This window comes from Accipiter gentilis, chromosome 22 (genome assembly GCF_929443795.1).
Source record: "Accipiter gentilis chromosome 22, bAccGen1.1, whole genome shotgun sequence".
Lineage (NCBI taxonomy): Eukaryota > Metazoa > Chordata > Aves > Accipitriformes > Accipitridae > Astur > Astur gentilis.
In genome coordinates, this window is record NC_064901.1 from 19,354,852 (window position 1) to 19,381,400 (window position 26,549).

The 26,549-nt window shown below is 39.3% G+C and overlaps 1 protein-coding gene across 11 annotated transcripts in view; it reads right to left on the reverse strand.

Annotated features, from left to right (window-relative positions):
* Nucleotides 1-26,549, reverse strand: part of MGA (MAX dimerization protein MGA) — a 64,441-nt gene that overhangs the window by 16,649 nt on the left and 21,243 nt on the right. For 8 of the 11 annotated variants that reach the window (XM_049825199.1, XM_049825194.1, XM_049825195.1 and 5 more), the window contains 14 exons: nt 26,449-26,536; nt 26,215-26,310; nt 21,397-21,525; nt 19,837-19,935; nt 18,263-18,909; nt 17,287-17,644; nt 16,075-16,298; nt 15,025-15,165; nt 14,526-14,598; nt 12,643-13,163; nt 10,862-11,159; nt 8,517-9,143; nt 7,621-7,920; nt 4,475-6,180 (listed from right to left, as the gene is read on the reverse strand). In XM_049825199.1, coding sequence (XP_049681156.1) covers nt 4,475-6,180; nt 7,621-7,920; nt 8,517-9,143; nt 10,862-11,159; nt 12,643-13,163; nt 14,526-14,598; nt 15,025-15,165; nt 16,075-16,298; nt 17,287-17,644; nt 18,263-18,909; nt 19,837-19,935; nt 21,397-21,525; nt 26,215-26,310; nt 26,449-26,536 — 5,307 coding nt within the window. Of the gene's footprint in view, nt 1-4,474; nt 6,181-7,620; nt 7,921-8,516; nt 9,144-10,861; nt 11,160-12,642; nt 13,164-14,525; nt 14,599-15,024; nt 15,166-16,074; nt 16,299-17,286; nt 17,645-18,262; nt 18,910-19,836; nt 19,936-21,396; nt 21,526-25,722; nt 25,920-26,214; nt 26,311-26,448; nt 26,537-26,549 lie in introns of those variants that run through there. The other 3 variants (XM_049825198.1, XM_049825201.1, XM_049825205.1) reach the window with 3 other exon arrangements.

Genomic DNA, 26,549 nt, shown 5'->3' on the forward strand with positions numbered 1-26,549 from the left:
ACCCAGAGTGCCGAAATTCCAAGAATTCCTCGGCAGAGAAGAACATACTCTTGAATCTGGAATTAAAAGTCTGCTAACTGGTAAGAGTTTAGGGAAAGGAAAGCAAAAGAAAAGAAATTGGAAGATATCAAAATTCTACCACCTCTCCAGACACAAACCTTCTGTTGAGCTACTCTAGGTAATGTAAACATGTAGCGTAGCTGCTTCCACAGCCTTTTTTTTAATCCTCCCCAGGTCCTGATGAGAGAAGGAAAAGCATCATGAAGCCAGAGGGGGAAAAAAAAAAAAGGCTGAACAAAAAATACTCAAACAAAAATACTATTTAAATTACAGAACTACTGAGTAGATACACACCATTATGTTCAAAATATTACATGTGCAAGAGGTACAGGGCTACGTGATTTTAACAGGTCACATTTTATGACAACATAGTTGTATTTCATTATACATAGAACACTTCTCATTCTTGTCTGCTCTCCTGGGTCATCCATAAAGCCTCCTTGATGTTGGAAGCCCCCTGATATTTTCTCTAGCTTTTGCATTTTATACAGTATCATTGCTGTGATTCTACATGCAAGAGATGCATACTGTTTTTCTTCAGTGGGCAGGACTACTCTCTCTAAACTACATTTGCACTTCATTACACTGCAGGGAAGGGGGACATGCAGAGTGGTTCAAAAGATGCTACAATCCAGGGGTGGGGGAAGAAGGAAATTAGCTTACTGTAGAAACACTATCATGATAAAGCTTTTGAGTGCTGCCAAGTTACACTGGGGTAACCAAAGTGTTGATAGTAATTATCCAGCTAGAGCTGTTCTCATGGTGGAACTTTCTACATGCTATTATACTAGAAAAATGGTATTCAAAACCCAACCCATGAAAGAAAATAGAAGTAAAAACTCTTCACTGTCCACCAAGAACTTCACATCTTCAAGTTTACAAATCCTGGGGCATATGTAAATGTGGGCATATGTAAAACAAAAACCATTACTTCTCTCATTCTTGCATCTAACAACAAAGGGAAAAATGCTCAGGATGGTAAATCTTTCCTCTACCTGCAAGTTTCTAAGAACAGGAAAAAATATCGCAATCGTGAAGATCATCAGAAGTAACTTCACTGAAGTTCTGCCATAAGAACAGCTATTCCTATGTCAGTACTGCCAACCCATCATAGGCTGAAGCCTATTCATAGCCTAGCATGACTTCTTGTCAGGGTGCAAAACTTTTAAAATGCTTGTGGAAGCCCTACCTTTCTATCATCAGTCTTTCCACAGGTCCTGGATTTACAAAACTTCTAAATGCCTTTGAGCTTGTAAAAGTAAAATACCTTAAGGAATGGAGACACAAGAATAGCAATCCCGCACTACAACAGAAGTTCCAAAGTTGCTACAGAAATGTCAGCAATTTTCCCTCTCTGCATTTCAACACCTGTTTCTAAGCACTCTCCTCTTACTTTTATCTGTCTGTTCCCAACAGCCTACACCCCTATTGCTGGTTCCTAAAGAGCAATTTGCCTGATAGCAGAAGGTCCTCAGCAATGATGCTGAGAAAGAAAGAGGGCAGATGACAACAGATGCCATTAGACATTACCCAAGCAAATGCCTCATTTCTGGATCTGCCTTCTATGCTACAATGTCTGCAGATTTCACACATGGTCTGTACCAAAACATGCAAGAGACTATTAGAATTTAAATGGTCCACAAAATATGTCATTTGCACTTTTTATTAAACTTACAACGTTATGGTAGTTCATAATAGTTCCTTAGCATTTTAATTTTTGGCTCAGAAAAAGAATGATTGAAAAACACATTTTAACAACATTTAAAGTAAAATAACTTGGCAGAAACAGAAGCTATGTTTAGACTACTAAGTTAAATGGGACCATGGGACTCTATCTGTAGCATTAAAATACTAGAACAACCCCTGGCATGGTTTTGGTTTAAGCCAACAAGCACTCATGTGAACAACTCACAGACACAGTCTGTGACTTAGCCCAGGCCAAGCAGTCATTCTCAACAGGAATTTTGCATGCAATCATCATGCCTTGGAGATCAAGAGTTTAACATCATGCCCCAGACCATCACACTTGAATTTGTTCAGACAACAGGTCCTGATATTGATTAGTTTGCTTATATAGATATTCTCAGAAGGTTTCATTTATATCACCAAATCCACAATCATCAACTCTCCTAAGCTTCTCTTGATGCAGTTCAGGGTAGGAAACGCAAAAGGGCAAAGATACCATCTCAGGAAGCTTCCCTCTTTTTGTTGAATACAGGAGTCTACAAGAGTCTCTTAAGTTAAGTACACAAAGTTAGCACAAGATAAGAAGGTAATCTGAAGAGCATTGATATGCAAAATTAAGAGCAATGAAGTCATTACTGCAATGAGAACCAGCGTGGGGAAATGTACTAAAAAAGAAACAGTAATAGCTACTACAGGTAAGTAGCAATCATCCCAACTCTCACTGGAGTTTTCTGGGGTTTTTAATGGCTATTTACTGAGCAACTAAAACCAGTCCATATTCCAAACTAGTAGTGAAAGAACTATCATTAGTATTTCCACTAAACAAAAGTATTAGCAGACATGCGTGTTCACTTCACTTCTACGTTTCCACTAGCTTAATGAAACAGATGAATGTCCGCTAGTAGTCTGTTTATATGATCTGACTTCATCCAGTCTGACAAACAATACTAGTGCAGCCTGTCTTGTAAGCACTACGCTGATAAGAGTACATTCCAGTGAAAAATAACAGACGCTTACATATTTAAATTTAAAACTGAATTCTCCATCAGGCATTGACATGCTAACTTAACTTGCAGGCAGCACAGACTAACAAACCAAGAACTCACCCAAATTCCAGACAGTTTTTTACAGTCCTCTGAGATCTCATTCCTCAGCTTTACTGCTCTAGAATCAAAGCTAGTTCACTCATGGTTGTGTGAGCTTATGATGAAGGCATACCCTTGTAAGACTTGCCAAAGCAAACCAGGTCAAAACCTGCATAGGAAGTTTCTTCCAAAACAAACATTTCTTATAATCTCTAATAATTATTTTTTTTGTTTCATCATCCTTTTGCAGGACAAAAGAAAACACATCTTTAAAACATCAACCCCGATAACAAGCTACTCTGTGACCTAGACATTATATTACCCATTGGCTTACCAACAGATTCCCAAGACTACCTTGTCTGGAAAGTTTATCTGGCATCAGGCATGAATTAACCAGAGTTCTCCAAACTTGATGATAACTCTGCTGAAGTTATTGAAGGATACAGGAGTTACCAAACTGTCACTATCCGACTCAAGACAAGACAGCAACAGCTCAGTTTTCAGCTTAAAAGAACTTCCAAAAATTACATCTGCTTTCAGTTTCCTCACCTTCACGCAGCTGAGATGCTATCATCTTGCCTGAGAATAGCGAGCTACATTATGAACTGATCAGTCAATTTTTCTGGAATTTATTAAATAGATTCTCTAAAAGCCACAGTTGCCAACTCAATTGAGTTACTCCGGATATGGTTAGAAGAAAAAGAAGGCCAATTTGGTTTTCAACCGTGAGAGGACTACATTAACACAAAAGGGCTAAAAGAACTGTGTACTTTCAAATTCCTGAAGACACTAACATAATCTCCCCTATTTTTAACTTGTTTGTTCCCCAATTCTTCTCCAGTTTAACCTTTCTCTTTCCACTTTTATCTCATCTCAGGAAAAGGCTACCTTATTATGTCTATTTGGCTGACTCGCACAATCATAAATTTTAAGTAATGATGCACTGGTTCTTAAGTTACATAATTATATATAAAAAGTACATCAATGAGTTACACATGGGATTGTTTTCTTTTCATTTTGGGGTGAAATTTGATGGAAATTCTACAAGCATTAAAATCTAAACATATCTTATACTAACCACAATGTTTTACACTTACTCTGTGACTTCTGCAGCAATTTGTTTTCTATCAAATATGGAATGACAGCTTTCACAGACTAGTTAAATGTATTACTAAATTTCAAGAGGAATCCAAGAGACATTCACATTCCTTCCAGAAATAAATGTTAATCAAGGGCTACAAAAATTAGGTAGAAGGAAACACCTTAAAATAACAGAAATACTAGATTGGCTACTGCATTTAGGATTGTAAGTTGTATTACAAGGAACCAAGTTGCTTGAGTTAAATACTGGAGGAAGACAACATGCAACGGTTGTATCACAGCTTGTTCAATGTAACTCCTGTTCTCTGAAAAACAGATAACTTCTAAAAGGCCACTACAAAGCTACCTATTAAAAAAGCATGCAACTAAGAAGAAATAAAAGACATTTCCCCTTGGAACCCCGATCTAGACTTTCTAAAGAAACTGAAGTCCAGAACACAAACATCATACTGTGTCTTTCAAATCCATGGGTTGTGACGTTAGTTGGTTAATTTAAAAAAAAAAAAAAAAAAAAAAGCCTTCATAAATATTTAAGTGCTTACCACTTTTTCAACATCTACTTCCTCTTCACTTGGGAAGTCAGAAGTACCATCCAGCATCTCGTCAGCAGAATCATCAGTTTTTTCATCCTCTTCATCCTCATCATCATCTTCCTCTTCTTCCTCTTCCATATCATCAGTAGTTATATCAATAGTGGGCATGTAACCCTTTTTGTGATGCCTGGGTTCCTGTGGCTTCTGTTCTGGTGTCAGGAGGTCACTCTTCTCAGATGTATCAGCTTTGTTGTCTGCTTCACTTTTATTTTCTAAAGTGGGTACAATGCTAGATATTTTGCTCCAAGAACTGTTGACATGCGTTACAATATCATGACCTATTTTCACTTCTTCCTGAGAATCAAAAGCATCTTGTTCTTTGCTGTTACTGCCTTCGTGCCTAGCTATGTTTGCTTTGCCTTCCTCAGTGTTGGCTGTATGCTCTTCTCCTGAAGCATTATCCTGCTCTTTTGCAGAACTGGTTTCAGACTTGCTTCCTTTCTTCTCTCTTATGCTTTCTGCTTCTGTAGTGCCCTTGTACTCCTTCCTTTCCAGATCTGGCTGCACAGCACCACCCCGGCAGTCTTGTTTGTTCTGCGACAGTTCAGTCCCTCTCTGTTCCTTCTTGCTCTCCAGCTGTGTATCTTGCTCTTGTTGACTCTGCAACTGCCCAGAACTCGCCTTGTTGTCCTCCTTCATCCGTGTCTGTGCATCTCCTTTCTGCTCTTTTACTCGATTCTCTTCCTGTTGACCATGTATTTGTTCCTTCCCATGGTTCTGCAGCTGTGCAGTCTTCTGATTCTCAAGACTCTGTGGAAGTGCATTATCCAGAGGAGCAACCAGAGACTGATCTGATGACCCACAAACAGTTTCAGAATTAGCTGAAACAGCCTCCACTACAGTTTCAGAACTGAAAGAATCCTCTTTCTCCTCAGAAGCCCCTTGTTCTTCCTCATCATTTGGCTTCTCACTGATGTACGAATGGTCAGATGATACAACATCTGCAGAAACATCATGCTGAGAAGAAAAGCTATCGTCACAGGAACTCTCTAGCACCTTTGAGTCCTTCTCCACCACCTCCAATGCAGCAGGATTTCTATCAGGTGCAATTGTGCCAGACGCTGACTCTTGAACATTATTTGACTGGTTAACTGACAACTCATTTTCTTCTTGTTTCCTGTCTGACACTGTGACCTCGGACTCTGTAACTTCAACATCATCTGAGCGTGAAGCCTTCCCATTCTCCTTCTGCTGAGCAGCACCCGAGTCCTCTTTCTTGCATATTTTCCTGTAATCCTTCTTCATCTGAAGAGATGCAAAATGGTGAAGAATGGAGTTTGGCACCGTTTTCTGTCCTGGGAGCTGAAGTAAAGCAAAACTACCAGACTGTAAAGGTATGAGATTAGCAGTGGTAGCTGGCAGACCACCTGAGCTGCAGGTTATTTTAGACTCAGAGGCTGTTTGATTGGTCACGCTGCTAGCAGCAGAAGGAGAGATCCGCAGAGTCAGAGTGCCTGCCTGTGACACAAAACTTGTTACTGAAGGAAGAAGAGAAGATGCTTGAGTGGCTAGGTTAGATGTAGGGGATAACTTGGGTACTGCAGTTTGTACAGCTGAATTTGTGGCAGGAGAAGTGGAAGACACAGAGGAAGTGGGAGACACAGGTGACTCAGGAGGCTTAGAAGGTGCAGGCAAGCGGATTCCTACAACAGATCCTGTGAAGAAAACAAAACATTGACTAATACTTCCTCAAAGCACTTTTTTTCATTTTACTATTTGATGCTGTACTAGAAGTAGCCAGCATTCTCAAGGATCACAATGTAATGAGGCATTTGACCAAAAGTTCTCAGTGAAAGAGCTGGTACTGCATAAAGACATACAAACTGTTGAATTTTTATATGGAACACCCCAATAAAATACATGAGGTAGCTACTCTAAAACTACAAATTCAATGGTAAGTTCTAGCATTAAGCTTTTTAATCAAAAAAGGCATTGCATTTAGTTAAAGTCCTCTGCATTTTACCTTCCCATTAACTGGAAAACAGGAAAATGGGAATTTTATAGAAAAAAAGTATGAAAAGAATATTTAATTTAAAAATCTTTTTTTTTCCTCAGAAAAAAACTTCTCCAGAGAAAAACTATGACAAGATTACACAATTATACCACAATCTTTTTCACCTGAATGAACTCTTCTGCAGCATTTCAGAATTCCGTAAAACAAAGAGGAAAAATACTACCACGGGCAACTAGTTTCTCTTGTACAGCAAAAGCCCCAAACCAGAAAGGAATTCAAGGAACTTTTTGAGTGATTCTTTACTACACCTCATGCTCAAACCTCTACTAAGGCACAGGATTATTTTCTCTCCTCCCCACAGTTTTGTCATCTACTATGCTTGCTCTCTCCTCTCTTTTCAACATCACTCTGCCTCCCTCTCCTCAAGATGCTTCTTTATAAAAGGAGGACAGAAGAAAAATCCTACTGGAAAGTAAAGAGGCATTTAAAGTATATTTTTTTTATAAACATGTTTTGTTTACTACTATGTACAACAGGATGCTCAACAAGCATTCTACCTATTTTCTGTCAGGTACCTGCAATTTCTAACTCTTCCAACCCCGTCTTCAAATATGCACTAGAGAAACAGCTGAAAATCAAACTTATTTTTCTTCTCACACTCTAAGGAGGAAAAAACCCAGCAGTTTTGTACTGTAGTGCAACATTTGATCTGACTATCTGCTGTAAAAGCACTAACAAACCCGCAAACCAAACAAAAACAGAGCAGCACATCCAATGAGACACAGGTAACACCTCCTTCTTTTTAAGAGAATTTCTTTCAAGTTATGATAGTACAATCAATGGACATGGCTCCACTGCCACACACACAGAGGCGCTTTTAACTTGTGGCACAGAACTCCCAGATTTTGGTGACTTACCTATTAACAGCACTTTCTATATTTTAGACCCATGATATTTAAGTTGCACTACATCTGAATCCCTACACTATTAATTACCTAAGAATTATTTGGTCTAATTACCAAACTAGAGTCTTGTTCAATTACGTCCAGCAGAGGAAAGGAGCATCACACAGACATTTATTACATTGCTAATTTCTGGGCAACACATTGGTCAGTCAAGAAAGACACATTGGACTTTGTACCTGGATTGCGGAACATCACTGGCTGCACACTGGGTTGGGCACCTGCAGCTCGAAACTGATGCAGAGGGACAAGCTGAATTATCTGCCCATTAGGATGTCTGAACAGGTTCACAGCACCAGGGCTTCTGAGAGGCTGAAGAATCATCCTCTGCCTCTGAGCAAGCTGTGCATTGTTTAGTGGTCGCAAAGCAGGAGACGCCTGATGCACTGGAATCAGCAACAATCGAGGTCCTACACGTTTCTCTGTTCCATGAGACATCTTCTGGGGAGTCTTACTTACAGCTTGTGGAGTAGCATCTTCTGAAACATTTAAAAAGTTATATAAAAATCAGCTTAAGAGAACAGCCTACAAATCAAGCATTATCCTTAATAAAAGCAAGCACAAATATTTTGGAAACAACTGATCTCTTTAAATTTGTTTGAAAGCATTTTCTTCCCTTTTTATTCACAGAACACACATAGAACCAACCAGGCCAGAACAGTCCTTCTCATGCAGTTCCATTGATATTTCTCAACCATGACTCAGAAGATTTCCACGTTAATGAGAGAATAACTCCATACCTACTGCTTGGACTCTATGCCATGCATGAAATTCTAGCAATCATAGTTGTGCTATACATTTCTATGGGCCAAGAAATTATGTGAGACTTCTAGCTCATTTCATAGCAGTCACTGACCAGATAGCTACATTTTCTTCCTCCTCTACCAGCTGAGGCTGGAATAAAACAAGCAACTTAAGAGATTATGTTTCTCATCCATTTTGGAAAGAAGGGTGAGGCAAGTGAATCTATATTTAAATTGGGTTCTACAGTTGCAGACTGTATTCCAGCTAGGAAGGAGGCAGAATAAAAAAAAGGAAGTGTTTGCAGTAATAGCCCAAAGCACCTATGCCTTACCTCTTTTTGGATTCAGTGAAGGACTTGAATTAATTCCTGACAGAATAATCGGAACAGAGCCAGCAGAAGAAGTTGGTGTAGTCACCACAGATGTAGCTGTTGTTAGTACAACTGTAGAAACGGATGTTGTGACAACAGGACAAGTAACAGTCGGTGTTGTTACTACAGTTTTAGGGAATGACGCGGTTGTTACTGGTGCAACAATCCCTGTTGCTTTTCCCATGTTGACAGTGGCTGCAGGAGTGGTGGATGAGGGAGTAGTACAGGTGTTGATTCCAGGTGTTGCAGGAGCAGCTGTGACTGTAATTGCAGGAGGAGAGCAGGCAGGTTCATTAGCGCTCGTTTGGCTAGGGGTGGTCACAGTAGATGCTGCCACACTAGTACTTTCCACAATAACTGGAGAAGTGGTGGTGGCTGTAGTGACCCCAAGAGAGACTGCACATTGAGCTGGAGGTGGCCTTGACGGAACCACGGGAGCGGCAACCATTATTGGGGTAGGCTTGATACTGAACTTCTGTGGCCCCGACAGAGGCTGCCGCGTGTTTGCTGCGGGTATCTTCTGCTGTAGAGCTCCGGCTTTGTTCATCACAAACTGTGCGAACATACCACCAGGTGAGGGTCGGGCAGCTGCAAATAAAAACTTGCAGGTCAAAATTTTAATAGATTTCCTCTTTGCCTTTCATGAGGTGCTACAATTGTAATTTCAGCATGAATTTGAGCCTCCATTTTCTTTGTACCTTGTAATTAAATTGAAACCTTTATGAGAGTCCTGAACATGCCTTACATATTAGAAATATATCTGCTTTATTCCACTTTTTGTTGCATTTCTTCCTGGCCGCACAAAAGAATCAGATCTTGAGAGGTTGTTCTTTATCATGAAACTATGAACAGACAATTCTAATTACAGTACAGGAAAACAAACACCTAAGAGAAATAATGGGCTCGAACTATTTTCTAAATCTCAAATTCTTCCTGTAACAGCTTGTGTGATCTTCCTCTTTTCACTGCTTCTTGGTTTCCATCCCCCTTCTACTGTACCCACATCTTACACAGTCATAGGGGAAAGGGGCAGGAGGCAGACAGAATTTGCCAATGTCCCCAGTGACATTCATGCTACTGAGGACTGGATGGGACAAATTAAACCAATGGGAAGTAATCACTATCGGGAAGATCCTTCCCCTCATCCCTTGCTCTCCAAGGGATCAGAATACTGCATCTACATCCCTCCAGATGCCTACGGATGAGTACAACAGCATAGAGATCATGAGCAAACCCAACTTAAATATTGTGGTTATTTATGCATATAGCATTTTTAATCCAGAATATGCCAGAACACTTACACCATATACGCAACAATCACTTCACCCATCAATGAAATGCAGCCAGCTCTTTAATATTGCATAAACACACAAAACAAGAAGTTTTATTACAGGACAAGAAAAACAACACATCCACTTACATGGCAATGAAAATTTAGGCAGAAAGAAACAAAACAATCAATTGGAAAATAAAGTTTTGCCAGGACACAGGTAACATCCTTTTCTCTTGTAAAGCTTCTTCAGATCTTTAATTAACGTGTGGGAATATGTGGATGGGCACTAGATACTTTGATTTTTTTTTTTCTTTTTTAATGCATGCAAACTGTAATAGTTAAAGGCAACTTCCTCTCTTGCCATGCTGGGGTAACCATTTCAGTACCAACTCAGACACAAGTACCACACACTTCTTCTGATACTCTTTTTTTTTTTTTTTTTTTTAACTCAAAGTGCTCACTAAGTCCAACCCTGTTTAGCTTGTGAAATCCAATGAGATTACAGGCTGGTGTGATTATTGGCTGCACACCTGTTGTTTCGCTAATCCAGATTTGGACCATCTTGTCTTTCACTGCTGCTTCAAGCACCTTTGGTGGTCACAAGAATTCTAATTGTAAGTGCAACATCATCAGAAAAACTAACAGCGAAGAACCACAGATTAGAGTGATCCTTTACTCATTTTAAGTTAAATCGACGTTTGATGAAAAGCAATTAAACATCATAGTAAGGAAACTCTCAAAACAAAGATCCAAGCTTAACATTCAGCGTGTCTCCATCCACTCTTCCTTGTCTCTTGAAAATATGCTCTAGTAGCATTAATAAAATAACTAATAGTCAACATCTGTAATCTTATTCTGAAGTCAAAATAAAATGTTCTGCTTTAAAGAGGTTATTTATTGCAGAGGCAGTTTAGGTAGGCAATGCAGCCAAAGGCAGCATGCACTGTTGCACAGAAATCAACAGCAATGCTGTACACTTGCTTTTTATTTCAGCTTCACGCAATTTAAAACACAGTAAGAAGTTCCAACCTACCTATCTGTCTCTGTGCTGGGACATGGGTTTTCAGAGTCGTCACAGTGGGGGTTGAAGTAGTGCTGGTGGAAGATGTAGTTTTGGGAGTTGATGTTGTGGGCACCTGGACTGATGGTGTCCCAGAAGCAGCTGCTTTAGCATTGGATGCTACCTTGGAGATCACAGTACTGAGGGTTGAGATATCAAGTACTGTGGGTCGCAGCCTGCCTGTGATATAAGCTGCTAGCCGATTGGCGGGATGTAATGCCCCCATCTGTCCCAAAAGCAGTTTGGCCTGAGGATACCTTTTATCATTAACCTGAAAAAAGTGGAAAAGGGAAATTTTGTGAAAAGAATGCTAATTCACCACCTCTGGAGAGGCGTTTCATTCCATGGGACTTCCAAGTATCCTTTTCAAAAAAGCATTGCAACTCAGAATGGGAACTCCTAATTTCCTTCCTGCCCAGGAGAACTTCAAACAACTCTTGTTATATCTTTATAATACAGATTTAAGATGCTACTCAGACTCTCACACAGAACCACAGAGTCCAAAGGAGCATGTGAAATCACTGAAATTAGACAGAGTGAAGCTAGCACTTAGTTTTTTCTGTCCCGTACTTATGCTACAGTCCTGAATAAAAATGGGTTCCCAGACTCAAGGTCAATTTTGGATAAAATTCTCAAACCTAATTAACACCTAGCATCACAGAAGAAAGAATACTTGTCATATACATTGGGACAAAACTCTAAAGAGCTTGTAAAAACTTTATCAGCTTTTTTCTTATCCGTACTGCCATTTGATACTGTAATTAAGGTATGATGAGTTGACTAACTTCAAATTTAGAGTTGTAGTGGTAACTGACAGTATGGGAGAGAAAAAACAGAACATCTTTCTGAATGTCAGGCTTTATGCCTAGTGGTCAACAGGAAGTTTTGGTAGTCTTGCATTTTACTTTCAGGTTGCTTGATAATACCTTCTAAAAGCCAAATACATTTAACACTACTAAATAAGGTCTTGACTCTTTTTACTGATCAACTTTTATTAAAAATGAGAAATCTCCCCCTACATTTTTCCTCTCTGCTAGCTTCTCTTTCTGAGGGTGCCATATCTGCAACGTGTCATGAAAATAAATTTTACTCTCATTTTCCAATTCATATGCCTTCCCGGAAAGTGGTATTACTATAACCACAAATACCTTTGACTAAAAAATTATCTTCATCCTAGCCATACAGTTCCTACCACCAATTCATAATACCAAGTTAGCTGCATAAAACTGCAGGGAAAGGGCTCACTTTGAACTTAGGATTATGAAGTCCCTTGATGTACAACATATATTCTGCAGAGAGGACACAGGCTATTAGTGAAGACTTAACGGTGAGCTGTAGCAAAAAGCCATTTAATGTTTACAGTTTCAGTTTAAAGTTTTGTCCCAGTGTACACTTCCTTGGAAAATATTCTTTTTGTGGCCTCTAACAGCCATTCCTTTAGACGTATTATCTGCCATGCATCTGCAGGGAGTGTTCCAAAGCACCAAAGAGATCTTGAGAGAGATCCTGTACTTGGGCCACCAAGACCCAAATGGCCTAAAGCACAAGCTAAACCATCAGATTTCCTGTTATTGAGTCAATCTTGAAAGGGACAAGCTTATGGAGAAGGCAGGAATGCCACCAGGTACTAAAATCCTTGTCTGGACAGGCAAAAGACTAGGTCGACAAATTAAAAAGTGTTCTCCCCTTCAAGGACTTCTGCGATACTGGATGAAACTGAATCTAATCTCCACAGTAAAGGCAGAGGGACCCACCTGAATCAAGCCTGAGGGGCTCATATTAGCATTGCGTTTGTAGACGACCAGCGTTCCTGCAGGAGAAACTCCTGCATAAAAAGGCAAGCCTTTGCCCCCATGCAACTTCTCCTGCAGTTTGTCCAATGTGTCTGCCCGCAAGAACTTTAGGTTTTCTGGGGTTTTGTGTGACGGCACTCCGCTATCAGGAGTCTCCAAGACAGGTATCTCGGGCTTCTCGTCCTTGTCCTGGCAGGACGGCACTGAAATTTTCACTCTGGAGGAGTAGACAGGAGGGTGGTTCTCATCCTGGGCCTTGTGTTCCGAAGCCATTTCAATAATGAAGCTACCCACTTTGAGGCACTGTGGCGCGTTACTGTTGATACGCTGTGATAAGATGGTCAAGATCTTATTGTGATCTTCCTCCAAGTTGCAGTCAGAGATAATCTCGATAAGTTTGGTTGGTCCACCTGGAGTAGTGTGATGAACATAGGAAGTGGAGGAAGAGTCCCCCTCACTACGAGAAGACCACCAGCTTTTCTCTGAGAAAGAATTGAAATAGGTTTCTGCAATACTATGGCATTTTAATCACCTGGATATTCAAACAGTTTTATTCTGCCCACACCTCCACCCTTGTCTCAGCTGCAGGGCAATAACAAGTAAAAGAACTGTTCAAAGCATGACTTCCCCTTGCAGAGCTTCACAAGCAAGCAAAAACTCACTGCAAAACTAATGTAACTATTTCTCACAGTTCATTCCCTGCAGCCATACCATCTCGGGTTGTATCCCATTGCATCACAAGCTAAACAAAGCTGGGTTGTTTCAGTACATGGATGAAAGATCTCCAAGCAACACCAACATGCAGTAGAAAGCATCGCTGGTTATTCAAGAGATGGCACTTTTCTCTTGGAGTCAGAAAAGGACCAGTGTCCTATAATGGCATGAGGAGCAAACATGCCACTAGCAGAACTGTCTTTTGCAGAAGATGTGTAACAGAAGCATGACCTTTTGTTGTCATTAGAGATCCAACGCCACTTTTTGCAAAACTGTAAGGATGTTGAGCCCTGTGTCCTGGCCATTTTAATTTCACCTACCAATTCACCAGCAATTTCAACTAGTTGTATTATTTTTCCATTCCCAACCTTAAATGGAGAGTGTGCTGTTGTATGCATTAAACAGTGAGAAAATTCAGCTCAAAAAGGCAGCTGTATTTCATTAGTGGATGACACAATGCCTCAAGTATACGTCTCATTTTAAAGTTCATAACATGATTTGGGCCACTTCAGACTGCAGGAGTACACAGATGTCTAGTCTACTTCTTCATGAACTAGAAACTCAAACCCAGTATATATAATGTAGCAGAACTTCAATTCAACCTTTCAACTTGAACTAGGAGAATTCAACATCAAACAGCTCCAAATAAAAGTATAGGTGCTTCCTTGTCCCATATGGTTCTAGGTGGAGAACACGAGAATACCATCCTCACAGTACCAATTGGATATTTGTTAATTCTTCAGTAACTACAAAGTAATAGTATGGAAAAAAAGAGGGGGGGAAACCAGACAAACCAAAACCAGCGGTCTCCATTCCTTCCCAAGTATCTACTTATCACTCTTGCAGACGAGCTACTGTAATACTGGTCATTTTAACCTTAGAGCAACAGCAAGTACTGGATATTTAATCTGCTGTATCTCCCATGTGACACACACACAATTGCTTAAGAAAACAGGAAACTGTAAGCACATCATAAGATTTTTATTGACAACCGTAATAACTCCCCCAGCAAATAGACTTTTGTTTCATCAATAGCTGCAACTTTAAAAAAAAAATAAAGCCAACAAAAAACCCACAAAAATGTGGAACTACCAAGAGGTCGAATTATACTCAATACTCTCAGCTCTTACCTCCTGACTTATCAGTGTCTTTGTCTACCTCACAGGTTGCTTTCTCAGGAGGCTGAAGCTCTGGTTCATGCTCCTGCACGAGGAAAGAAATGCAAGAAAAATTCTCATCCTGTGTATCTCTCTTCCACACTAAAAATCACATCACAAAATAAACTAGTTCATCATACTGTCACCCTGAATCATAAAACATATGCTAATTTTGACAATATTACGATTTTCATCTTAGAACAGCTCTTTAAACAATGAACGTTTAAGCCTTACATGATAATGTACTTGACAGCCAGGAATGTCCACAGATAAGACAATCTCTGTCACAGTAATAGGGTAAGTTTACCAGCACTACTAGGTGATTTAGGCTCCAGGCTCCACAACCCTATCACCATCAAATATAAGTCAAGCCCTCATGTCACGTAGAGGTTTCTGGAGAAAAACTTACTTCAACATTTTCAATATTTCTGCCTGTTCTATGATACATGCTAGTTACAGTGTGACTTCTTACCTTTATACTAGAACTCTGTGAATCCCTTTTGTCTTTCTGTTGCTTTTTCTCCTCTCTCCTGCGTTCATATGCTCGGACCCTTGCACAAGTCATCAGACTTTCAAAGTACAAATAGACAGGATCCTTGTCCTCCTCTCGAATCTACCAAAAACAAACAAAAAAAGGGGGCAGAAGAAAACCTCTCCATTCTAGATGCATTTCAGATTTATGAAATAGTTTTCCTTTCTAACAACACTTCAACATTAATGCCTCAATAGTAAATGTCAAAAGAAAGGTCTAGCATGCATTTAAAGCTGAATCTGCCCTCTTAGTATCACACAGCCCAGTCTACATCTTGTTTCCAAACTACATAATCAGGGCGGGGCGGGGGGCAGAACACCACCACCTGACCCTAAAACCCAAACCCATTCAGATACTCTCCTAAGTGGGGAAACAAGTCCTAAGAGTCATGCATTGTTTAACATTATCTGCTATACATTAAATAGCAACGCTGCTTTGCTTGTTCTTCAGACATAACTAGACTCAGCTCTACTGCTTTTCTTCCTCTACTGTTGTTGTTGCTTTTGTTAGATACTAAGGTGAGGGGAGGTTCTTCCCACATTGGTCATGAAACCTCAAAAAAGAACAAAAAAAGACTCCAGCACTACACTGAATACTGTGTGTCTGTATCCCAATTTTTTTGCAAGTAATTCATTACTTAGATAGGCTACATTATGCAGCTAATAACTTACACAAACATTACAGGACCAGCAATCATTTTGCCAAAAATAGCATTTGTTATTCCATTTTTTAAAATGAGGCTATTAGTGAATCATAATCACCCTTCACCATCTGTGTATTGCTACACTAAATTCTCAACAGAAGACAGACATAGTTAAAGATTTATATATACGGTCAATTCATCCTAGCTTATTAACATACCTAGGGGCAGTCAATCTTAGGCTTTCATCTCAAATTTCATCTAAAATGGCCTAGCACAGGAGCTTTTGGCAGTGGTTGTTTTAATTTTCAACACAAAGGAAAACAAACGCATCTCTTTTACTTTCTTACCACTGGATTGGGTTTAGGAGTATACACTCTGCCTGGTTTCATTCCACTGGAAGATCTATGCTTACTAGAAAGCAAGACTTCTGGGTTGGGCAGTACTGTGGATTTAACTGGTTCAATAACAGATGGTGTTGGGATGTAAATTGGCTCTGGATCTATTTCACCTTCTACTTTCACCCACAATGGACAATTCCTAACAGGCTGTTCTGGCTCCGAATCACAGATAGCTGAAAAAAAGAAGAAAAACCAAAACCAACTTACTTATAAATGAAATACCATCTAACATAGCAGTAACAGATTTCTTTTGTTCAAGCCTGAGGTCTAGCCATGCAGCAAGCACTAGGTCATACTGCTGGAAAATACTACTGGTTGTTTTTCTGGTCTCAAATTCTAGCCAAGTGACTGGGATTTGTCCACAAGAAAGAGGAAATGAAAATGATTCTACTCTAATTACTGTTTCTCACTTGTACTGTGATAGCAGATACAAAAAAACCACTGAAGAATTAGTGATCTTCATTGATGCTGTATACTTAAAAATTACAAAACCTCCCCCCAAAACCCAGACTTTATGCCACAGCTCTATGGAAGAATTCCTTTATTCTAGTGGAACACCAGATAACACTATGTTCATTTTTAGCTATTGCTAAAAGTACTACCAACAAGAAACTGGAAGTGTAATTTAATTTCATGGTCAATTTTTACCAATTTGGTTTTCTGAGCATACCTTAGGGCAGATCTGAAACTACCGTAAATCACCATTTCCACTGAAGTCAATGAACTATACAACTATATACAGCAATTGAAAATACAGCTCTAGATACTCACTTGATAAGAGAGAAGGAAAACAGCACTATGACAATGAAGATTACCAACAGCAATAGCAGTTATTATCTCATATCCTGAGTCTTTAAAGATACTTGGAGAGTTGAGCAAGAGTTTAAATTATCAAAAAGAAACTCCAGCTATTTGATCACAATAAACAACTAAGTAGTGCCCAAAATGCTGATCAGGTAAGTAAGAGCTAAAAAAAGGGAAAAGGTGTTATTCCCTGCTAGTCAGTTATATGAAAGCAGATGTTGCAGACATCTCTTGGAAATTCACTCCCAATTTCTGGATTTAAAAATGGCATCACTACTACATCCTAATAAAAATGCCCACCAAGATAGCTGGTTTCTGCAAAGTTGCAATGAATCACTTTTGCCCAGCAATACTCACTGTATTCCACCTTTTTTCTCCTCTTCTTATCTTTCTGCTTCAACTCATCTTCCTCCCCATCACCCTCTTCTTCCATATCTTCATCCTCTTGCTGCTCTTCTTGTGTTCCATAGAACACAAGATTTCCGCGCACAGCCTTTTTCATTATTTTCTTATGTTTTGATCCTCCCTTCACCAGCAACACTCTTCTCTTCAAGCAAGTACAACCAAACATACAGTCTGGCCTGCGGCAGTGGGTAGGCTGACGTTTCTCCAGCGCTAGACTAGCACATATGCAACCCAGTCGACAGAAATCATTATTGCAAGGAGGTGCTCGTCGTCTTATTATTTTGTGGATAGGTTTGTTTTTGAGAGAAGCCTAAGAAAAGTTTTAAAGAAATATACACTTCAAATTTTAGTAACAGGAAGTTTCAGTAAGCATGTGTAAAATTGCTATTCAAAGTTCATTGAGAAGAACCCCTCCAATTACATGGTTTACATATGAAAACGTGTCATCTATACTGAAAAAAACAGAATAGAAGAGATTTTGCATTTGAAGTCTTCTGCGAGGCAATTTGAGACAGCTAAACCATCTTGGTAGTAAGAGGATATGAAGAAAGCAAAAGAGGAAAGGAAGTTATCATGTGACAACCAAGTTACACGACCATGATTTTTTTGCGGTTAGTTCAACTGAAAAAGTAACAAATAGTAAGGAAATGCAGTTACTGAATAGCAATTGTATTAACCAGAATTTTTAATGGTGAAAATCTGAGGTAACTCAAATTATTAATGATTCATATCAACACGCTATTATCACAATTAGTTTTTTCACATACTGCTAAGTCAGTACTCCTTGACGTTCACTACAAAGACTACACGATAAATAATGCTCCTTAGCAGCTTCAGTCTTATTTTCTGTGTCTATATGCAACAGCAGTAAGCAGACAGATTTAGAAAAGCCACAGTACAGAAAAGAAAGAAACGATTATGGATCTACCTGAGCTGTAAGGAGGGTTGCCAGAGATATGTCTGCTCGTTCTTCTGTAATATAGGTCCGTGGTTTGCCCTCCCAGAGAGCACAGTCTTCTAAGTCCATTAACTTCACTTGTGATTTAGACAAACCTGGTGGACGAGCTGCTTGTTGCTGTTGTGGTGCTTGGCGCAAACTAATCTGTTTTGGAAGTATGTTTTCATCCAGAGCTGGCACCATGAAACTATCTGCTTGGTTAGTCAAACTGTTATTTGAGGCAGACTTTGCAGCCTTTTCCCCTGATGCCGAAGAGTTCTGTTTCTGCTTTGCAGAAAAAGGTGAAGGTAGTATAGGCTTGTAAGATGATTTTACTCTGTTTGTAGATGCCTGTCTGTTTTGAGTCTTTGTCTTCCTAGAGGTAGATGACAGAGGAACAGCCTTGAACGTATAAGATGTTGATGGAATTATGGTGGACTGCTTCTTTAAAACACTGTCGAGTGTTCGCACATAGCTAGTGCTCTTAGTGGGAAGCTGATATACCACAGGAGAAGTGGGAGTGCTAGAAGACAATCCCATACTTGTTTCCATCAATTTCCCTTCATTTTCCAGGTACTCATCCAGCTTGTCACTACAGAATGCTGAGCGATTCTTCAAGGAACCTTCTGAACTGCCGCCTAAATAAATGAGAAGCACTTTAACTCCTGGGAAAATGTACTGACAATATTTATAATAATTAAAAAATGTAGAGGAGGTAAATACCTCTCTAAAAATATATATACAATTCTTTTAGAAGAGTACCACACAGGCACACCAAATACAATCCAGTCTGAAACACAACCAGCTGTCTGAATAACTGTTTTTGTGGAGATTTTACATGTATATTCATTCACAAAAAACAGTAAGCCTTCAACAGGCCATGCTTCTACTCAACTTACTTTGTTTGTCCTGAATATCTAGCCTACCTGCTATACCACAATACATCTGGAATACCCCAACACAACATTGTATGAAAGTGCAGAAGGTACAGCATAAATATTTAATCTAAAGATAAAATTGTCAAATTGCCAAATATCCATTCCTCCCCGAAGCAGGGCAGAGTAATCAAGTATGTAAGGAATACCAACTCTAACTGGACTTAAAAATACACTGTTATAAATGAAAATTACCCTAGTTCATTAGGGTCCCTGGGGCAACATAATACTGGAATTACCATACTTCCAAGTAAACTCAAAACTGACAAACAAACCCAAATTATTACAGCTTTGATCTGTTTTACACAGAAGGCTTGAGTGAAAAACACATGTATTTTTTTCTTACTCAGAGTAAGTTTCTCTTTTTCTCTTATAAACCTCCATTCTGACCATGGAAGCAGGACACAAAAATTCTTTATTCATGACAGTTTCAATATAAAAAAAATGAATCTCTCCTTAAGAGACACACAATTACCAAATTGCAAGATCTATGGAAGGTCAAGAAAAAGGACATGTGTTGGAAATATGTACACTGATCTTCTTCTGGTTTTGTTTTTGGTGGTTCTTTCTGGTTTTTTTTTTTTGTGTTATTTGGGGGGGGGGTGGGGTGGGGGGGGTGGTGGTGTTTACCTTCATTTCTAGAAGCACCATGAAGCTTTCCTCGCCAGCCTTTGATTTTCGTGAAATCATTTGTCTTTCCTGTCCTGGAAACAAAAGGAAATCCGGTATCTGGAAAAGAAGAAAGCTAGCCTCAGTTTATGAACCAAGCTTGATTTTATCAATGTCCTAGCAAACTCTGCTTATTCCTTTTCAGGGACAGATGAACTGTAGTAAATCAAACAGCTGAATAAAAAGACTTGATTTTTGCATACCCCCCCCCCCCTTTTTTTTTTTCTTTCTTTTTTAAATTAACAAAATACTTAACAAAGCCAAGCTTCCTGTAAAGTTCTGCTGTATGGCCATGCATCTGCTACCCATGCAAAAGATGTCACCTCCTGTATTTTCAGTTTTAGTCTCCTTAGCAATGGTGCAAGCAGTTGATTCCAAAACTCAAATGGATGAATCAGCTAGTTAGCAGGCTAAAATGGAACAGGCAGGTGTTGAGCTGATACTACAACTTCTCTCAGCGAGGGAAGTAATCTGAGTGTTTCCTCTCAATTGGGCCAATGACTTTTATAAGACCTGTAGAAACTTCATTTAATGTTTGCTGTTCTGTCAAATTCAGCTGAGTGTCAATTAGGCTAGAGACAGGGAATAATCACAGAAGGCAAACAGCGACATCTCGGTCAAGTTATCCATCAGCTCTGGAAGCTAAGCTGGAATGTAAAAATACTAATAGGGATCTGTGTGGCTGTTTTACATATTGCTAAGGCTAGAAATAATTGCGTTTTGACACTGAGCTGACTGAGGTCTTCTGAATTGAATCTGCTTCTTTTGCAGTGTAAACACAGCTGAGATACGTCTGCCTCTCTATCAGCTCCCAAAAGCAGCGCATTAAGAAAGATACAGTAATCAGAACATTAAAGTAGGAGGAAGAGGTTAAGTAGGAGAAAGATAAGCACCCCTATACTTTGTCCAACCACTTTATTATTAAAAACAATATCTACCAACAGTATTAGAATCATAGTTGCAGCGTAATGAGAAATGCACTTGTCTGAATAGCAAATAAGTTTAAAAAAAGCACAATCTGTTAGCACTTTTGTAATAAATAATTATCATGAAGTTATAGGTTAGCCCCCAAGTGGCACCTCAAGCTCTTCTTCTGGAAAGTTCTGGTACTCGGCTCTGTGAAAGATGACTTTTTTTGTTTTGCAAGCGAGCAACATCAGAGAAATATAGATTGCTCAGGCTTTTTCTGAGCAAACCGAGTTGTTAATGTGTACATTTACATTTAGGAAATCCAGTTCCAATAGACAAAATATGCTGGTATAAAATACACTAGACAGATACCATTACTGGATCACAACCATCACAAAAAAGGAAGGCTGAAGACAATCTGGCCAGAATTACTCAGGACTCCTTGGCCAGTAACCACATAATGATTTAAGGAAGCTCTCACATTTTGTCATTTTAATACTTGCTTTAATCTCTTTAAGATATCAAGTTCAACTAAATGGCTACTCCCGCCTTCTGATCATTGACAATAAAAAGGCAATACTTGAGATTTCAGCAAATTTATATTCTACCCACCTGGAGAATTGGGATTGGTTCCTGGATAGCTCCACAAAGAGTAATTTGAGTAGGAAAGAGGAAGCTGCACACCCAAGTATTTCAAGTCAATGCTCATTGTTGGGTCCACAGAATTCAACTTCAGTCCCACTACAAGAGGCAAGTATCAGTAAATGTCTCAATGCAGCAAGATGTTAGGAAAAAGAAAGTCAAGATATTTACTAAAAAATAACTCATTAAGTTATATACAGTCTTTTCTAGCATTCACCCACCATTGTAAGAGACTTGAAAAAGAGCATTAGTGACTATAATTGTTACTTTACTGGATTTGCAGAGGGTATGAATTAAAAAGTGTTTTAGGGAATGGGAAATCAAGAAAAAAATTGAATTACTTTTCATAGTTTTCTTGATTACTACTAAAGTTTCCACAGAAATTTATTAAGCAAGGTGCCAGTGTTGTAATAATTCTCACAATAGAAGGGTTTTTTGTTCGTTTTTTGAAGAAGTTAGCACTGTTTACATCCTTGAAGGCTGGAGTTACTGCCTGAACCCAATTCAGCTATTTCGCATTTCATGTCACTACATAAATTATCAATCCTGCCAGTGGTACTTACACACGCCCTTCTCTACTGAACGCCATACTTGTGCAAGAACATATACCACACACTCTTCAGTTTCAACCAGCAATAAGAGCCAGGAGCAAATCACGTTTTAGTTCTGAAGAAGTGTGTGTGTTTGGAAATTATGGTATAAATAAAGTTGTAGTCAGACAGCGCTCTCAGGACTAGTTCATCAAATGATCCAGACCTCAGTAGGATATTTTTTTTACAAGTTTGGCACTTTTTTTTTTTTAAAGCAGGAGGAAAAACAGCTATAAAGAAACTAGACAATCCATGCTGTTGATGCCACCACAAATGCTTAACTGCCTACAACACCTCCCTTCATCAACTCCCCCAAAATACTCAAACTGAAAGACTTTACCCAGTCACAAAAGCTATCTTTATCCATGGCAAAACAAATGTAGATACAGAAATGCTGAGGAAAAAAACAAGCTAGTAAATTTGACTTAGTACCTTTTTCAGAAAATATTGTTACACTGAATTCAAGAAGTTACTGTTGTCAATCAAATTCAGCTTGCAGTCTGGAGTTCAGAACATCTCTTTTGGTTTTTAGCTATAGAAACCTACAAATGTTGCTCCTGTTGCCAACAAGTCTGAAATTCATGTATTAAATATGCGAGTTTTGAAACTGAAAGTGTATGAACTGACAAGGCTCAGGACACATCAAGTAGTATTTGCACATACAGCAGAAACCTTGTTTTGGTGGTCCACATTTATGTTCATAAGTGGCAACACAGTGACCCGATTACTGGCAGCCTGAAAACAATCACCATGGAAAAAATCTCAGAGATGGTTGTTTAAGCTGATACCATTATCAAAGACAGTCTAGTGAGATATAATTTTCAAATCTACATAGGGAAAATGAGCAGCCAGCCAGCCAATCTAGCATTTTGTATAAAAACATGTCAACTGCAAAATGTCAAGATGCCATCTATTTCTTTTCAAACTGTATTTAAAATAAAGTGGAAAGCATACACAGTTTATTTTTCTTGACACTACATTTGAATTATTCTGTCATCTTCAAAAAACAAGCCTAGCTTTGTTTAGCACTCAAACAAAAATAAGAACATCACTCATACAGAAAATCTATTATTTCAGTTTAGGATCATGAAGTAAAAAACACCCTGACAAAAACCAAGAGGATGACTCCAACAAGCGAAATGTGGAATGAATGCAGACAGCCTAAAGAGAACAAATGGTAACAGTAAGTATTATGTCAGTACAGACATCACCATACATGACACAAGAACAATCACTTTTATTGATTTCTATCATCTCCAGAGTATTGCTAATTTTCAGTTGCTGTAATCAAACAGTAGCAAATTAAGAACCTTAAGAACTTTCTTCTCTCCATCAGATGCAGCTGCTAAATCTGAAATACGATGCATGACAACAGTGCCTTTGATTTCCAGGAATATGATAAGGGATTCAAATTAGCTCAGATTGAAGAGGCATCCCATAGCATTGCAGTACTCCAGCAGGAGCCTTCCTTCTAACATGCTTAAGTTGAATTCCCTTCTTTCTGAAGCATCGTATTCCTCCAGTCCTGGTGCCTCTAAGATCTAGATAGCCTCAATCACCATTTTCTTAACTTCACAAATCAACAGCCATTGTGGGTTCAGGTACAACCCCAACACATCATCAGTGAATCTCAATAACAAACTTAAGCTTCTCAACTACATTTTCCAAAACCAAAAGCAGAGTTAACATTTGCTATGTCCACTTGCCAAACTGCAGTGAGGACAAGAAAAACAGTAAGACATTTTTTAGAAAAAAATGGGTGAAAGCACATTTAGAAACAGGCACTTCACATCTTCCAGACAGGAGGGAGCCGTGCCTCTGCCTGTTCTGTGGTAGATGACGAGGACGTATTAGTCATGATCTGCGGCCAAGAAATTTTGGAAAACAAGTATCAGAATCAAGAGGGCTAACGAGGCTGCACGAAGCTTCAGGATCCTACTTAGAATCAGTATGGCTGGAAAAGATACAGCCCTTAAGTTTGGCCTAGAGGCACTCCCCAGCTGCCTTCTTAAGTCTTATTGATGATGTTGGGGGCAGGGTGAGAAAGGAGGAGGAAAAAAACCCCAACAATCCCTCTCTCCATTAACATCATGTTCCTTTCCTGATCTCAAGTTTGCAATGGAAGGCAATAGATCTGTAACTTTTTGCAAGATGAAGGTAATCTGAATAAAGATTAATTCCAGTTCACATGCAGCAGCTTAAGTCTACCAACAAAAGTACATGTATTGTAATTCACTTCACAGCCTGACCAAATTACGTCTGTACCTATCTGGAGTAATGCTCTTGCTGCAAACAGTCTTCACATAACTTCTTTTCCCTCTAAAAATTAGACAGCTGAGGGTCATTCTCTTCATTGCTGAATTTCAACATCTAACAGGCTCAGCAGGTTACCATCCAACACTGGAAATGACGTTCACAAGCATTAAGAAAGTCAAAATTCTTCAGACCTCTTTTTCTTAGCCTGATGCTTGACTTTTCTTGTCCATTTTGTAATATCTGTGAACTGCTCAACACCCTTCAGAAGGTACCACACACTTTACCACCACTCATTTACAAGCTGGAGGAAAAGCATGTGGGTTTTACATGTTCCCAGTTGCGGGATCATCTCACGAGTAAAACAGCCCTCGCTAGTGTTGTGGTTGCTAACGTACCATAATTTCATTATACTTTTCTTAGGTAGATAGACTCCAGGAGGCCCACATTATAATCCTAAAAAGCCTTAACACTGCTGTAACATTTGCTTAGTGCCGTATCTAGCACCACCAGCAGCTGACCACACAAGGGATTTTACTACCATTTTTGAAATATGACAACACATGCAGACCTGTGAGGGCAGGTTGGCCCGTGAGATCAACAGAAAATAGGGCCGCCCGCCTATTTCTGGAATCATGGGAGGGGAAAACTGCATTTAGAGATCCATGATATGACTGTCAACGCTGATGCTATACCACCAAGGTACAACCTGGCTGGAGATGGATTACCTTGTTTCATCCCTACCACGTCCAGGACAGAGCTCTAAGAGTTCTCTACTACCCTTCTTACGACCACTTTGCCAAGGTGGAAGACAGGAATGTCAGCTCAACACTAGCAAGACGCAAAGGCATCCTTTTAAATGGTTGCAAAAAAATGACAAGCTAGTTCTCCTCATACCCCGTGCGTAAACCATTCAAGACAATCCAGGGTTCTTCACAGTAGAAGCTCTGTGAGGACCCAAAATAACTAGTATCAGAGTCAAGACTGGTATTTGGAGTCTTAATCCCTACAGCATTACAGCTGTATGTTCGAAAAATTCAGGGCCAGAACCTCAAGAACACAAGGTACAACGCTTCCATTCAGGTCAATTTCTTCATGATCTGTTCTGATGCCTATGTTAATGCCATCAGTCTCAGGACTACTATTCCTGAAGACTTTCAACGTCATCAGTAAAGAGAACATTAAGTTCTGCTGTGTTGATTCTTGACTTTCTTCCAGCTGACCTCAGGATAATATTGTATATAAATAAAAGATCACAAGCTAGAAATACCTTGCTTGGCCCTCTTATGTGGCTAGTGAACCTGGATCTACAGTGACTCAAAGAAATACAGACTCAGACATAGCAAGTGTAGTCTTAGTGAAGTGTTTCTGGATCTCTAGCTCCTCTACTACCAGGAAGTGGCTATTTTCTATGGAGAAGTAAAATCAACTCAATCTGCTCTCTACAAGGATTAGCAAATTATGAAACAGGCATTGCCTGAAATCTGAAGGCTCAGCATCTTCTGCAAGAGGTATATAATGACATGCAGCCTCTTGCTCTGGTGATAGAGATTCAGGATTCATCTTTTGCCTCCTCCACCTCTTCTAGTTTGCAACATGAATGTGTGGGAACAAAAACATCTTTATTGGCTGACTGAACTTTTAAAGCCTCTAAGAAAAAAAAAAAACAAAAAATGGGTCAGACACCACAGATTCTCTCTCATTGCCACAAGTGGCAAGAGGGAAACTGACAGTTTCACAGAAATTTCCTTTCATACTCTCACATTTGTACATACACACCTGTACACTTTCCTGTGTTTGAAAAAAAAAAAAAAAAAACCCAACCAAAATCAGATCCCAGCTGTATTGGGCATACACAGTATTACATCCAGAAGGAAATTATCAACTCAGTATGATTAAGTATAATATACAACCAGGTGCAACAATATGTATACTGCCTGCTTACCTTCCTGAAGGCTAGGATGTATTACTTGCTTATGCCTCAAGGTCTTCAGCTCTTCCATCAACTCCTTTTCCAGTACTTGTATTCTTGCTTGACAATCTAACTCAAGAAATAGAGAGAACATATAAAAAACATTTACCATGCAAAAAATTGACTTAAATGATTAATTTTCCAGCGTGTCTTTACAAATTCCCTTATTGTAGGGAACAGCCACTTACAAAAAATACAAAAATGTACCTGGATCATTTGTAGTCAACAAGGGAGCCTGAAGATTCTGCGACTCTTCTCCTCCAGCTCTATCAACAGTGTGAATGTCAAGAGCTTCCTACATACATAAA